Below are 14,962 nucleotides of genomic sequence, written 5' to 3'. Positions count from 1 at the left end.
TTTCATGTATTTTGAAAATATACAAATGAATCCATGTGTTGCACATCGAAATCCCAGAAAAACGAAGCCAAACGCAACAGCTGAAAATCCCAGAAAACTCTAAAAACTCTATTTTTAATCGCATTTCTCGACGTGACAAGACAAGTTCGAGTAGAGCCAAACGAATAAGAAAAATAAAATAACTAAAAAGAAAAACGCAGCTAAATTTGAAAATAAACCAGAAAGCAGGGCGAGAAAATTATACGAAAATAGCACAGACCGTCGTCCCTTGAGATACCTATTTCATGCCAAACAAGCGACTAAAAATAGGTTAGCCTAAAACTGAATCAAGATGCAGCCAAGTTTTTTTATTTTTTTTTGGTTGGAAACTTTGGGGCCTAACAAGACAATGGGAATGGGAATGGGAATCAGACGGAGCAAATGCAATGTACATAAAAATAAAATAATAAAGCCATTTCCACAGTGACATCAGCACCGGACCTCTGGCATCATCACCATTACCATTGGAACATTCGCATTCAAAGCACTGCGTTGTGCTTCAGTCTATAAACAACTTTTCCGAATAATCCCATAGTCGAGTCTATAGTCTACAGACTCGTTGAGTTTAAAAAGTGATCTCATTGGCCGTTCCACTCATCATCAGTCTAAGTACACCGAACAAAAGGCTCAAAATCAAAGCCTCGCCTATCAGTTCCACACAAAGTGCGATCACACGCCGTTCAATTAATTACACTCGACTTGTGCCGGCAATTGTGGCCCAAAAGAAATCCGATTTTCCTATTGTCCTGAGTGTGTAAAGCTGCCTATTCAATGTAGCCATATATTTCAAAGCATAAAACCATTGAAATGTAAGAGGAAATTTTGAGTGAAAAATAAACATAATACCATTACTAAAAATATTTTCGAAAACAATTCTTTTCAATTATAATAAAACAGGTTCCAAAATATAAAAATATGATTTTTATAAAAAAAAATTCTAAAAGTTTCTGCATTTTTAGCTTTAAAAGCGTTTTCATTACAATAAACACTACATAAACATACTTTTATTACGGTTGATAAAATATTTCAAAATAAAATATATTAAAGAAAAATTTATATATCGAAATAAAATAAATATTTATCTCAAAATCAATATTAGGAACATATTTTTACATACTTCAGATTAGGCATAAAAAAAATTCAAAAATATTCCTAACATTTTTTTACAATCTTTAGTTTTTTGATATGTTTAAATATCTAACAAAAAAATTTTAATTTCTCAATACATTTAATAGTGATACCAGAAGTGTTAAGATATACGAATTACCAAAGTAAATTGCCAAAAGAATTAAATTGACTTTGCAAATATTTTCTAGACCCACCCTCAAAAGTGAAAAATATTAAATAACAGATTATCTCATTCTCGGCACTTGCGAATTGTTAGAAAGCACATATGTACAATCTATATGTGTGCATAACAATTCATCGATTCATTTGGCATTCGATGTGTTTGGCCCGTATTGGCGATTGCAATTTGCACGATTGCCAAAAAAATTTATATTCCGTTTCCATTTTGGCGACAACATTATGTCATTACCTTTGGCTAAGCGCACCTAAGGCACAAAAATAGCCAAAAATAATGTTCGAACCAAAGGCACTTAAAAGCGGCGAAAGGTGAAAAAGAGCCAAAGAATCTGGGCCATAGTCTACTTTCGAGCGATGATGTCAGGAGTGTGATGCGGATGCGGTGGTCTCGAAATCGGAATCGGATCACTCGGTTTATGGGGGAACGTGGGACGATGAGGCTGTCTGGGTCAAGTTCGGTTGACATTTACATTCGCTTTCCCCGCCTGGCCATCAAGAAAAAATAAACCGAAACACTCTGATTCAACAAAGTTCAATGCTTTGCCAAGAGAAAATCAAATATTTTACACGTTATTTGTGTGTTGAAGGGGCGTCCAAGTTGTCACCTTAAAAAAAATTCTAGAATGCCGCTGACTCAGATGCACTGAGAGAAATACATAAGTAGGAGATTCTAAATGGTATTCGAAAATATTTTTAAATAGGCCTTCCAAAAATGTAGCCTTTTCAATAAGACCATGTTCAATAAAAATAGCAAAATTGTAAACAAAATTTTTTTTTTAATATAGGAAAAATGGAAATTTTAATTATATTATTTTGATTTTGGAATTTAAGATTATAAATTTTTTAATTTACAATGATATTGATTTATGTTTAGAAAGAAATTGACAAAAAACAATTTCTTTATGGTTTAAAAAAAAAATATTTTTTCGTTACTTATGAATTTTTCTATTTTTTTTATAATGGTAATTTTTCCGCACTCACCTTGCAACTGCAATATCGTCATCTGATATTCGGCAAGCTTCTCGTCGACGTAGTCCTGCGATTGGTTCGCAATAATTTCGGCTGTCGAGGGACCGAACTCCTCTTCGTCATCGTAAATCACGTAGGATTTAGGTTGCGGAGGCTCCAGCGGTACGCCCACGAAATCGATCTGATCCTGGGCCAGTCCGTGTCCTCCATGTCCTCCTTGTTGTCTCGGTTGTGGTGGGATGACCGGTGCTCCCTGCTGCTGGTGGAAGAACTGCGGTGGCGTGGCACCCAGCTGTTGGTACTGATGATGCGACAGCGGTGTCTGTCGGTTGCTGTAGTTGAAATCCGAACTCGGAGTTTGGCAGACAATGGGCGATGGTGTTGGCGACAGCTGGAAGGAGCTGGTCGGCTGGCCATACGAGTTCTGATGCTGCAGCGGAGCCGGTCGAAAGGGACGTGGGGCCGGCGATGGTCCTCCATAGCCATAGTTACCTCCTGCGGCCACCGGTGCCTGTTGATAGGGCGCCGGTGATTGGTTACCTCCCGGCCATTGGGGCCGTGGATGGGGTATATTGTTGCTCCCGCGTTGACCCCTCACCTGGTTGATCGGCGCCGGCGACATGGCGTGTCCATAGGGACGAGGTCCCGAGATTATCGGCGGCGGACTGGGCGCCGTGGTCCACGGCGAGGGAGGACGGTAGAGGAAGGACGACGGCGATGGCGAGGCGGGATTGTGGGCACGCGGATTCCAGCCACGTGGTCCATTCCCATACGGCGGCGGTTGCTGCCCGGACATCTTCGCGGCAAACGGTTCCAGACGATCGAGATCTTTGGGTTTGGTTTTATTTCGAATTTACGAGCGGGGTGGCTATTGTTTCACAAAGACTTTTGGACGGGTTTGGTGGATTTAATTTAACATATTACACTGGCAAAGGAATAATTACAAAATATTAAAAAATTATATTTTTAAGTATTTAGACTTTAAATTGGGGCGTATTGAGTTTTAGGTTTTTTAAAATGTCTTTTTACTTCCACAAAATTTGTTTTTTTAAGGTCGCGGTCGAATCGACATGCGCATGGTAAATTTCTGGTATTGCATATCATTTGCACCGAAATATAAAGTCAATATTGATACCACATAACGTCAAATCGATCATCGTTTCATATGAAGTATATTTTTAATGTAGGTAAAACCATTAATATTCAATAAATATTTTTTAAACTATTTTACATTCATAAATTCTAACGAAGAATTGGTTGGCATATTTTCGACCATCCACAGAAACTTTGCAGAATCATAAATCATCATTTGTTCATTAGCCAAAACAATCACCTGAACATCCAACCCAATTATGTCAAGTGGACCACAAAAATGAAAATAAGCCAAGGAAACATAAATAAATCATGACCTATTCTCGAAAACGGTTAGCCAACTAATTTCACCAGACTACGCACATAGTATCCGCATATAAGAAAGATATAGATTCTAACGGAAGTGCTCTAAACATTTAGACAATCTTTAAAAATGGGGCTGACGTGAGTCTCCAAAGAGTGTTTTTTGGCGCACAAATATTTATTTCAGTTAGTTGTCACATATATTAGTGAAAATATATGTGCTCCTGGCAGAAAATTTACAATTCATATATGAATACATATTAACATTATGCTACAGATCGAAAGAGGCAGCAAGGAGAGAAGTGAGCATTTGGGGATTAGCTGCTGTCAAAATTGTTTAAAGGCCTCAAAAGTCTATGATATATTCCTCGCAGTGTGTGCGTGGGAACCTTGGAAACGTCTCAACTCATTGATTTCGTATTGGATGCTGCGTGAAAGTGAAATTAGCTGAATTTCGAAAACATTATGTACAGAACGGAAAATTTAAATAATTGTTTTTCAAGTGAATTGTCTTGAGCAAACAATTTCATTTGGATGGCAAATAAATTGAGCTTGATAAAATAAACAGACATTGAAATGGAAAATTATAATAATTTCGCACTAAAAGATTTTAAGCTCTCTTAGATAAATAAACTATTTAAAATTAAACATTTTTTTCAGAAAAGTTTTCTTAATAAAATAAATATAACTAATCAAGGTTTAAAAACCCAAAGTTGTCATATTTTTTATTAAATGTAGAAATAATTATAACTTAGTATTTTTATTTTTAAATTAATTGGTTTGTTATAAGGATAATATTATTTACTTTAATTACTTGACCAAATTGGGATGAATAATGATTTTAAACAAAAATGTAATTGATGTATGCCAATAATAACATCCAAAATTTGATAAATAATTTCAAAAACAAATACAATTGATTCTTCATATCCTGCCACCACTGTTCTCATCTGTTCTAGAATTTTTCCAGAATTTTGCACAGTTTCTGTAGCCGAAAAATGGTTCGTCATCTGCTTTCAATATTTCAGTTCCTTTATGGATTCTCCAAAAACAAAAACCAAAAACTGCACAGTGTAGGCGGCTCGGAGGTGCGGTGGTGTATCGGCACCACTTAAAAAGCACACGTCCCCCAATACCAATCGCACCACCGCGACGAGGGAAAACTCATGCAGACTTTTCACTTTGCGGCGGCGGTTGTCGGTTTTCCGTTGTCCGTTGCTTTCGAATTATTCAAAAATAGAAATGAACTCAGTTCGTTAAACTTTCGGTTCGGTTTGGTCGGAGGAAACCATGCCGAGAGCAAAAAGATGCAGCCTCGCATGCTTCACTTTTATTCTGGGACCACTTTTAATTGCCATCCGCTTTATGGGATATAATCCTCTTTGATCGATCCATTGTTTCGATTTTGGGACCACACAATTCCATATTCTTTCCGTTTCATTTTTCTCGCACCGGAAAACGTGGAAAAACACGTTTTTTCTTTCTTCCAAAAAGCACTTCACAGCCGATTATGTAATCCTTGAAAATTTTGGCATTTCTTTGAGCTTTTTCAATGGGATCTTAATAGCACACACATGGTATACGCCAATTAATTCGTAACATTACACACCGTAAATTCGCTTTGATTTTACACCAGAATTCACTGCGCGAACAATTCCAATTTCAATTTCTATATATGCGTATATATAGAGGCGTGTATATATGCATGGATGGCAGGAAAGAAGACTTTTCAATGAAGAACTTTAGATGTTGCAGAGGAAGAACCGAGAACAACACTCGACGAGCACGAAACACTAACTGAATGGTCTCCCCAAGCGCCAGGAGGCACAGCACCGATCTTTGGGGGAAAATTTCGAAAATTTTCGAACTGATGGTTCGGGGAAAGCGCACGAAGAATCCGCTCTCGGCATTTTCTGCCGGCTTTTCTTTTCGTGCGGCGCTTTCTTCAAGGGAAAAGTGTGCTCTTTCTTCGGTTTTTGTTTACATCCCCTGCTTCTAAACAATATCTTTTTGAGAGAAGACCGTGCGATTAGGTGGCGCAAAAAACTTTGGCATACTATACGGAATCTGTACAAATGAATCATACGAAACTTGATGAAGAAGGATAGTACAAAATATATTACAAAATCATATTACAAATGTTTATATTTAACTTACCCAATATTAACTTTTATTTTATAATATCTTACTAGATTGTACACTTCAATCACTAGTTATAGTCCGGATAGGTCCAACAAATCTTCGGGCAGAGAATTCTTCTGGATCTTCCTGAGTTTTTCTGCGTTTCGATAGAAGACTTGGACAAAAGGCGAGATTCCTCCAGCGATTATAGTTGTTACCGAATTACAATCATGAATTATGTAAAGAAACAGTTAAGTATTTATGTTTAGAGTAGGTTTAGTAGTTTCTTACATCTTTTTTACATGTTGACCCAATAGTTCTTTCCTAACAAGTTGGTCATCGGGCGACTAGAGAGTAGTACAAAACCTTTATATATTGGGCAATCGTTTCTGTCCAGATATTATCACTTTTCATTCTGCAGGATTAAATCAGCAATATGCTTAAAATAGTTTACAAGAATGTTTAGAAAAGCCGGCGGCGTCACAAAATGTGTAGTGTTGTCAACGTAAAGAAATAGATCAGGGATGGACATCCTCTAAAAAAGAAATAGTGTTAGAAAAGATAAACACATGTTAAACTATTTTTTAAAATTTAAAACATTTTAGATAATATAAAAAAAAGATTTCTAACTCAAATATATTAACGTTTTGTATAAAATAATTATAATGTTGAAAAGAACGTAATTTTAAATTCAAAATCATGTTATGTTCTATTGTTTTGTTTCTGTTTAGGCTAATTCTTTTGCTGTCTCAGCTTTATAAATTTCAAAAGCACAATTTTGCTTTTCCTGTGAGTCAGAACAGTCACAAACGCAAGAAAAAACAAAATCTGAAGCTATAAAACATTTTATGAAATAATTGTGAAGCCCCAGTAGTGGATTATTTCGGAAAATAAGACTATTAAAGAAATTAATTTTTATTTCAATTTAATTGAGAATTTTGTAAAAAAAGTGCTAGGAATGGGAAAGCTTAAAAATTTAAAATTAACAGTGTCGAGCGCCACACTAAATGTCAACTAACATCTGGGCTGTTAACGCGCTGTTAGGCCAGCTGACAGGCACAGGGTAATTCCTGTCACAATACATTGTGCGAGCAAATTTGTGGTATAAAAAATGGCCAGCAAGCAATTGGTAAACAATTTGGCCAAACTCGGCCGTCCGCGCCAGAATTGGATGAGCCCCTTGGCCACCGTCCGTCACTCCAGCTGTCGCAACGACATCGAGAAGGTCACGCACACCGGACAAGTAAGAATAATTGAGAATTTCCGAATGGAACCACCAAACCATCCTGCGATTACGCAAACATTGTGTGGAATATGTATCAAAATATCTAAATTTTAACTCATTTCAGGTGTTCGATAAGGACGACTACCGCAATGCGCGGTTTGTGAATGCCAAGCGGTATGTGAACGAGAACTGGGGCATCAAGCTCATCGAGGAGGTGCCGCCCAAGGAATGCACCGAACGCGTCGTCTTCTGCGACGGAGGCGATGGTCCCCTGGGTCATCCCAAGGTCTACATCAACCTGGTGAGCTCGAAACTAGATATATATCTTATAGAAATCACTTGTACGATTGTGTTTCATGTGCAGGACAAACCCGGCAATCACATCTGCGGCTACTGCGGCCTGCGATTCGTCAAGAAAGATGATCACCATCATTGAGGAGTCGAAATCTATGGTGGTTAACAGCCAATAGCTTGTAAAGCATCTTGAAAACCTGTCTATCCTGTTGCTCTAGTTTAAACCCAACTAAACTGAATAAAATTATGCATTCAATAAGGGAAATACCTTCGTTATAACCAGATATTTCTACTACTTCTATAAAGAATGTTTAAAAATAGTGTTCTATCGACGCTATAACAGAGATTTTCACTACTTTTATAAAGAATGCTTAAAAAAAGGGTCCTTATAAAGAACAAGATTACCAAATTTCCATAAGTAAGTACTATTATTAATTGCTATATTGATAGTTACTTATGTATTGTGTCCCAAAATATTGTAAAGTTTTATGATTCCTGATTCTGGGTATTCCTATCAAATTTCCACTTTATTTACTTTATTTAACAAGCTTCTGAAGTCCATAAAATCTTGTTGCTCTAGTTTAAACCCAACTATACTAAAAATAGTGACCTATCTTAATTATAACCAGATTTTTTCACTACTTCTATAAAGAATTACCACATTACCTTAGGTAAGTACTATTATTTAGTGATATACTCATATTTCCTGAATATATTTAGTCCCAAAAGATTCTTACCTGTTTTGATCCCTGATTCTGGTTATTACTATCAAATTTCCACTTTACTTACCAAGCTAAACTTCTCAAATTCCATAAAATAATATAAAATTCTCTATTAAATGAGTAGCTTAAGAAATCCTGGCCTATATCCACCATGTCAGTTTATAAAAATGTTCAATATCCAATTCCCTTTCCTCCCAAAAAATCACAGGCAACCCCAGTTTTTATTGCACAACACTTTATTTGCATGTTTCTTGAATGATAACTAATGCGTGTATGCATTGTGTCCTCTTTAAACATTAGATCTGATCGAAAATCAACTTAGGCATTACAGATTAGTAAAACTAACAACTAATATAAACAAAAAACCGAATTGTAATTCAAAATACTGTGAGTTGAACTCGACTGCTTGGGCAGAAATTAGATCAATTCACCACGAAGGGTGTTTAAGTGTACATATAAAAAATGTAGAGTGTGTATAACTAACAAAATATTAACGCAATAGATAGATAGATAGTGTATAAACTTGATTTGTTGTATTGTAATGTATTGTATAGTGGTTTCATTTACTTTTTTAATCTTTTTCGCGCTGTTAAATCACTACGGGCACTTTAGATGCTGACGATCGCAGCACATTGAGACACACAGATAGTAACACGAAGAATCAAATACAATAATACATAATAACTGCCGAAGTTTTTCGGCGATTTGCCAGCTCTCTGGGGGATTGGATGAAGTAGTAGTCTTCAACCCAAAAACCGGCTGGCCTTTTCCTGCTGCTCGCAAAACTGAAAATCACACGTTCGCAGCGCTCAATCAATCTCTCCCTCGCCGAGAACCAAAACTCCATTTCGAGCTTTTTTGTGGCCTGGCAGAGAGGTGATGGATCCCTGGATCTGGGAACTGAAAGTGCGGCGTGTAGTACGCCTTTTCTCACACATAATATACATGGCCAGCTGGATCAATCCGCTGGTCAATTAAATCATGGTCAATAATCGTCGTCATCTGCTGTTGTTGTCTCAAGTGCGTTTCATCTAAAACACCAAACACTAAGGAGAATGTAAACTAAAATGTAGTAGGTTCTAATTTGGATGCTGTGTGGATGCGGGACTATGTTGCCGACGAATCGCTTTAGCCTATCTGCATACTGTTGCTGTTGTTGCTGTTGTTTCAGTTGCTCCAGCAGAGATCGCCTGTCTTGATTGGGGCAATAGTTGTTCACCACTGGTCACCAGAGGTTCCGTGGCATGGCGTAGCCTTCTTTTGTCACGAATATGTTGCGTTCGCCACGGGCCACTGCCACCTCCTTCTGCTGTTTTCCGATGGGCGAAGCCTCCCCGCCATCATGGCTAACAATGGTCTCCTTGCGACCATCTATCATCCTGGTTACCGTGGTGGTCTTGTGACCAGACGAGTCCTGAGTCACCTTGGTGGTCTCATAGCTGCCATCCGGCTTGCGCACCGTCTTGGTCATCACGCTCTGGCTGAAGAGCTTGGGACCCTAAGGGAAAAAATAAAAAATTAGAGACTTTATATATAAGAAGGGTTCCTATTAGAACCCTGCGTGAATCATTCAATTTTTGTTTTATCATAGTATGCCATGAAATTTTTGATTTGTTATAATTCAATTCTATGTGAAATGAAATTGATTGTTATAATTCAATTCTATGTGAAATGAAATTGAATGTTTTTCTAATTCATTTCGAATTGCTTCTGAACATGTTTGTAAACAAATTTTATCTACAATATTATAATAGTTAAGGTGTCCCTATATCACTTAGTGATTGTCCAAAGGACAGATTCTAAATTCAATAAAAAGAAAAAAAAAATTCGAATTGAATGAATGAATAATTTTTATGAATTTTTTGAATTTGCCACTTTTTTTATGCTTTCTTTTGAGAACAAAAAGTGGAAAATTTGTAACAAATAAATGTTACCTGCTTAGTAAATAAAATTCAGGCAAATTAAATCACAAAATTATGGCATTTTCTTCTTCAAAAGAAATTGTCATTTAAATTATTTCGGAATCCATGGCATTCATTCATTCAAATCTATTAAACTCAAAATTTAAATTTATTCAATTCTATTAAACTAAAAATTCTAATTAATTCATTCATATAAAATAAAAAATTCAAAATAATTCATTGAATCCATTAAAACTTCCTAATCTTTCCCACCTGATAGTTGCCGTCGAAAACCCCGCCAAATGGAGACATTCCACTGCGCGGCAACATCGGAGTCATGGGTGTCATGATGTCCGGCTTGTTGTTCATCGGCGGACGCGGCGGACGAGCCGACGACTGGCCGTCGCCATCAGCGGAAATGGTGCCATGGATCCGACCCATGATCATCTCCTCATCCGTGAGCTTGGCTCGCTGGAAGCTCTTCCGGTAGCCATGCTGATTCGATGGCAAAATGTTGCCCAGTTCCTGGTCGCCCGGCTCGTACTTCTCCTCGGGATTCAAGCGCTGGATGAGCGAGTGCAACTGATCGGCATAGATCCTGAAAAATATTTATTTAGAAATTAATCTTGTGAGATTTACAGATTTCTGAACTACTTACTCGCCATCCAGATCGGTATCAAGGGATAAGTCCTTCTGCTGCTCAAACTTCTTCAGAATCTTGCTTTCGAAGCCCGGTTTTAGGAAGTCCTCCTTCAAGTCCCGCTCAAAGCCATCTGAATAGGTAAAATATTAAAAAGGTATAATTTTAAATGTTATTATTTAGTGGGAAACAGAAATCTCTTTCAATACCATAAAGTTGAAATTCAAGGTAATTTAAGGTAAGGTAAATTATTCTGCTAACCTACGTAGTTGCAATTACCTATGGATTATGTGTCACTCGGTAAATTACATTTCAAACAACCAATTAGATTGGTGGAAATCGATTTCTTAGGAGTGAATAACTAAGCTATCTCCCTACAATAAACAAACTTGCAAAAATTTCTTAGAAAGGATACTTTAATATTTTATTTTAATAGACTAACAAGAAATACTTTTCTTTAAATATTTTATTTATGCATATTTTAAAGTATATGCATTTTTCGGAAAATCTTTCTGAGAAAGTACAAAAAAATATCTCCATACAAAAAAAAAGGTATTTCTAGTTAGAAATAGATATTATATTATCTGCAGGATTTTCTACTAAAGGATAACCGAATATTTTTAATAAACAGCTAAAAAAAGGATAGTTTTAAATACTTTTTTTTGATGATTTTCGGATGAAAGATAAACCAATATTTTTAATCAGTACCTTGAAAATTCTTAAAAAGGGTTACAAAAAAGAGTAATATTTCATATTGAGAACGGAAATTTCAAAAACAAATATTTAGAATCAAGTTTTAGGATGTTATAACGATTTCCAAAAGTCCTCGAGATAATACCGCTTACCATCGTTATCATTTAAGGACTCCAGGAGTCGCTGCAGCTGGCTCTCGAAGTGCTTCTGCATCTCCAAAGGACTAGTGAAGACCTGGAACGCGAACTTGCGATCATCGTCGAAGAGTTCGTCATCCGTTTCGGCCTCCTCGAACCACTGGGGCTTCCGGAACTCGTCCTTGTTGGAAGCGGAAACCGAAGAGCTGGTTTACCAAAGTGAGAGAGAGAGAAAGAGAGTGGAAAACGGGGAGGATGAGTAGGGATTTGGGATTTCCAACCCTCGGGTGCTTCAATACGCAGCCTCCGCTTTTTCCCACACGGAGAGAAAACGGCGAAAAACGGGCGCTTTTCCGCGTGCGTGTGTGTATCCTGGTGAAAATGTATCTATAAAGGCAGGTGCCTGGTTTATCGATCCAGTGTCGCCTGAAAAACGCCGCTGTATTCTCGCAGCCCCCCTTAATATTTTTAGACTTTTTACGCCGTTGCAATGTTTCTAAGGCCCCCAAAACTTGCATAATGCCCAGGACTTTGTAGTCCCAATTATCCAGTACTTACTCCGGCTCCTTTTCCGCCTCGGTCTTGAACATTTTCCTCAGAATATCCATATTATCCGCCGATAAATTACTTGGGCCACGAATTTGAAACGGAACTGAAATGCCTGACAGAGCGCAAAGCAAAGTGGTTTAAGGAAACTAAAAGAACCAAAACGACGCGAGTTTCAACTAATCCCGGTTTCCTCCTTTTTCCGCACGCCTATTTATTGTTTATCTGTTGGGGATTTTTTGCATTAATTTTTTCACACGACCGTCGAAAAACTGACTGCGAACAGCTGACGATTTGAAGGGGTGAATTCGTGACACGAGATCTCGCCAGCTGATGTTAGGCGGCCCACTGTTAACGTTAACTTTTCTGTTAGAGGCACGCCACCCTGTTAGATTTTCGAAAATTCCGTTACATTTGGTTATTCAAACAAGTTTTCTTTTCGAATTTTGGTTGCTTTATTTATGAGTAATTTGTCGACGTGTATTGTGTTTCAAGTATAAGTATAATTTTTTATAAATCAGTTTTTTCGCATACCTTTTAAGTTGTCTATGTGTATACTTTTTTATAACTTTCAAAACTTTTTAAGTAATTTAAACTGGTACTCGATTTTGTTTAAACATTTTAAGTACAAAATCAAAAAGTGTGCCTCCCAAATTATTTGTTTATCTCAGTAAATGAAAGAAAGCTTGAAGTATTCCATTTGTTTATTGTATTGCTACTCGAATTTTCGTTGATTTATTTATGTTTATGCTTGTTTATAACTTTCATTTATAACTATCATTTTAAATACAAAAACCAAAATTGCGTCCACCAAAATATTTGTTTATCTCATTGAATGAAAAAAAGCTTCATGTATAGCGTTTGTTTTTTCATTGATAACTTTAATCATATTCTCTTAATATTTCTAAAAATAGTTATAAACTTTCCATACCAGTTTTGTCGATAAGCCTACCCCTTTATACCCTGTATTTTATTGAGTAAATTGACCCACTATTCCATATTCCCAATAATTTTATGAAAGGCTAAAACTTGCAGTTCAAAAAAATGTTGTTTACAGTCTAGTGTGTTATTTTTGGATTTTTATTGACATATTTTATAATAATAGCTTGGCTGGCTTTTCATTCCAAGTTCTGTGAATCGGAATTTAATTTGAATACAGCTTAAGATCATGCACTTCCTGGTCTCGTCTTCGCTCGCCGATCTTATCTACTATCTGCTTATCAACCAGTTATTATGGTGACTGTCTTCTTTGTTGCTGCCTTTTTTATTTCGACCACGAATCGAAAGATAAGTGAGATAGCTAAAGCTAAGAATTGGCACGCAACGCAGGTCAGGCCACAAAAAATAAACGAGACGAGACCGCATGTAAATATAAACAGACATTAACCAAGTTTTATGGTGGGAAATGGCTGAGCTGATGAAATGTCACCAGCAACCACGAGACCTTATCGGCACCTTATCAATATTGCAGTCCATACCGATAATAAACCGCCGTGATGATAAACAAAAGGCTTTGTTATTATATATTCTTGTTTTTAATTATTAAAAGTTTTAGCGGTTATATGGGTGAGGTGACCACGAAAAAAGCACTTGCATTAAGATTAGGTTTATACACATATGAATCTCATCGGTGTGGGACTGTGGATTATGGATCATAACAATAATTTCGAACAAGGAACCCAGATGATCTTCATCTTTGTTTGTCTGTCAACAGGGGATAACAAAGAACGACAGGGAGACAATTGATCCTGGACTAGCTGGGCAATGCCGGTTCGAACTTGCAGATGACGGCGAACATGGTTTCGCCACCGCCCAGGTACTTGGCCAGCCATTTGTTCTTGATCACGGCCAGCTTGAGGGTCTCGCAGCCAAAGTGGGCATTTAGATTTGTGTGGAGAGCCCTTCCCATGCCCTCAATCACGAGCAGATCAGTCTCATTTGCGGCGATGGCATCGCACAGCTCCTGGGGCAGGGTGCGCATATCCAGGCAAGGTCCTGACTGTCCATTTGCATAGACCAGGAGTTTTCCCTGGGAACAAGCCTGCTGCAGAACCTCACATTCCCTGGCGCATTCATCTAGTAAGGAACTCAGCTCCTTGCTGGTCACATCGTTTAAAGCGGGTTCACTATTGGCGCAGAGTAGCACCTTGGTGCCTCGTTTTAGGAGTTCTCGAACGAAGGGGAGTACACCTAAGACCACATCTACACCACTATTATCCACAAAGACCACGGCGCATTTGTGGGGTTCGCCCTTCAGTCGCTGCAGCCAACTGTCCAGATTGTCCAGCAGCCAGGGACGCTGTTCGATTCGCTCCAAAGCTGAATGCAGGCCGAAATTGCTGTCTTGCTCCAGGATATTGGATATGGCCTGGGCGCCCCAGTCGAACATATTGCCGGCCAGCACGCCGCGCACTAGTTCAGTCCACCTGGCATCCTCATCCTCCAGAGCGTCGAGTTCCTGGAGGCGCTGCTTGAGTCTAGAAACCGCTGAGGCATTCTCCAGTTTCTTCTGCCGCAGCCAGGGATCTGCGAAGCCATAGCGACGCAGCAAAGTCTCGTTTAGTTGGAGCAGCTCACTGGTTCCCAGGATAACCTTGCCCTTGTTCTGCGGCACATTCCGCTGATGCTCCTCCAGCTGCTGCAGGTAAGCCGCCTGGAACTGTTGCGCCCGCTCTGCGGCTGTTTGATCCTCCTCCTGCGATTTCTCCGCCACCTTGGCGAATTTCGCGACCATGTCCCTGAAGCAGCCGAACCAATAGTCCGCCGCCTTTCCGTCCGTGTTCAGGTCCAGGGTGTCCGGCTGGTAGACAGCCGGGTCCGGCAGCAAACTGCGGCTGTGCATGGCGACGCGGGAAGACGCGAGGCGAGTGAGTTTCAGCGCAGAGTTCGTCGGCGTTTTTATTGTAATTAAAAAATTTGTCATTTGCCCAGCCTATCGATATGCATCTTCTTCTTCGATTTCGGGTGCGTGCTGC

The 14,962-nt window shown here is 38.4% G+C and overlaps 4 protein-coding genes across 7 annotated transcripts in view; 1 reads left to right on the top strand and 3 right to left on the bottom strand.

Moving 5' to 3' along the window:
* Msp300 (Muscle-specific protein 300 kDa) overlaps positions 1-5,510 on the bottom strand; it is a 111,834-nt gene extending 106,324 nt beyond the window's left edge. For 3 of the 4 annotated variants that reach the window (XM_070211848.1, XM_070211849.1, XM_070211850.1), the window contains exons 1-2: positions 5,318-5,510; positions 2,326-3,238 (exon numbers count right to left, since the gene is read on the bottom strand). In XM_070211848.1, coding sequence (XP_070067949.1) covers positions 2,326-3,109 — 784 coding nt within the window. In that variant the 5' untranslated portion in view covers positions 3,110-3,238; positions 5,318-5,510. The remainder of the gene's footprint in view (positions 1-2,325; positions 3,239-5,317) is intronic. The other variant, XM_070211852.1, reaches the window with a different exon arrangement.
* Positions 5,511-6,883: 1,373 nt separating this feature from the next.
* On the top strand, positions 6,884-7,613 carry ND-13A (NADH dehydrogenase (ubiquinone) 13 kDa A subunit). Its single transcript, XM_017140440.3, has 3 exons — positions 6,884-7,072; positions 7,179-7,355; positions 7,419-7,613. The coding sequence occupies exons 1-3, from the start codon at positions 6,941-6,943 to the stop codon at positions 7,488-7,490; spliced, it is 381 nt and encodes a 126-aa protein (XP_016995929.1). The 5' UTR covers positions 6,884-6,940; the 3' UTR covers positions 7,491-7,613.
* Positions 7,614-8,288: 675 nt separating this feature from the next.
* Positions 8,289-12,452, bottom strand: LOC108056594 (uncharacterized). Its single transcript, XM_017140439.3, has 5 exons — positions 12,000-12,452; positions 11,457-11,647; positions 10,630-10,744; positions 10,245-10,569; positions 8,289-9,568 (listed from the first exon to the last, which is right to left on the bottom strand). Exons 1-5 carry the CDS (start codon positions 12,047-12,049, stop codon positions 9,296-9,298), a joined length of 954 nt encoding a protein of 317 aa, XP_016995928.3. The 5' UTR covers positions 12,050-12,452; the 3' UTR covers positions 8,289-9,295.
* A 1,047-nt stretch (positions 12,453-13,499) lies between these two features.
* Positions 13,500-14,943, bottom strand: LOC108056602 (4'-phosphopantetheine phosphatase). Its single transcript, XM_017140450.3, has one exon. The coding sequence runs from the start codon at positions 14,908-14,910 to the stop codon at positions 13,741-13,743; it is 1,170 nt and encodes a 389-aa protein (XP_016995939.2). The 5' UTR covers positions 14,911-14,943; the 3' UTR covers positions 13,500-13,740.
* Positions 14,944-14,962: the final 19 nt, after the last annotated feature.

Source organism: Drosophila takahashii, chromosome 2L (genome assembly GCF_030179915.1).
Source record: "Drosophila takahashii strain IR98-3 E-12201 chromosome 2L, DtakHiC1v2, whole genome shotgun sequence".
NCBI lineage: Eukaryota > Metazoa > Arthropoda > Insecta > Diptera > Drosophilidae > Drosophila > Drosophila takahashii.
This window is presented reverse-complemented; position numbering and strand designations above follow the sequence as displayed.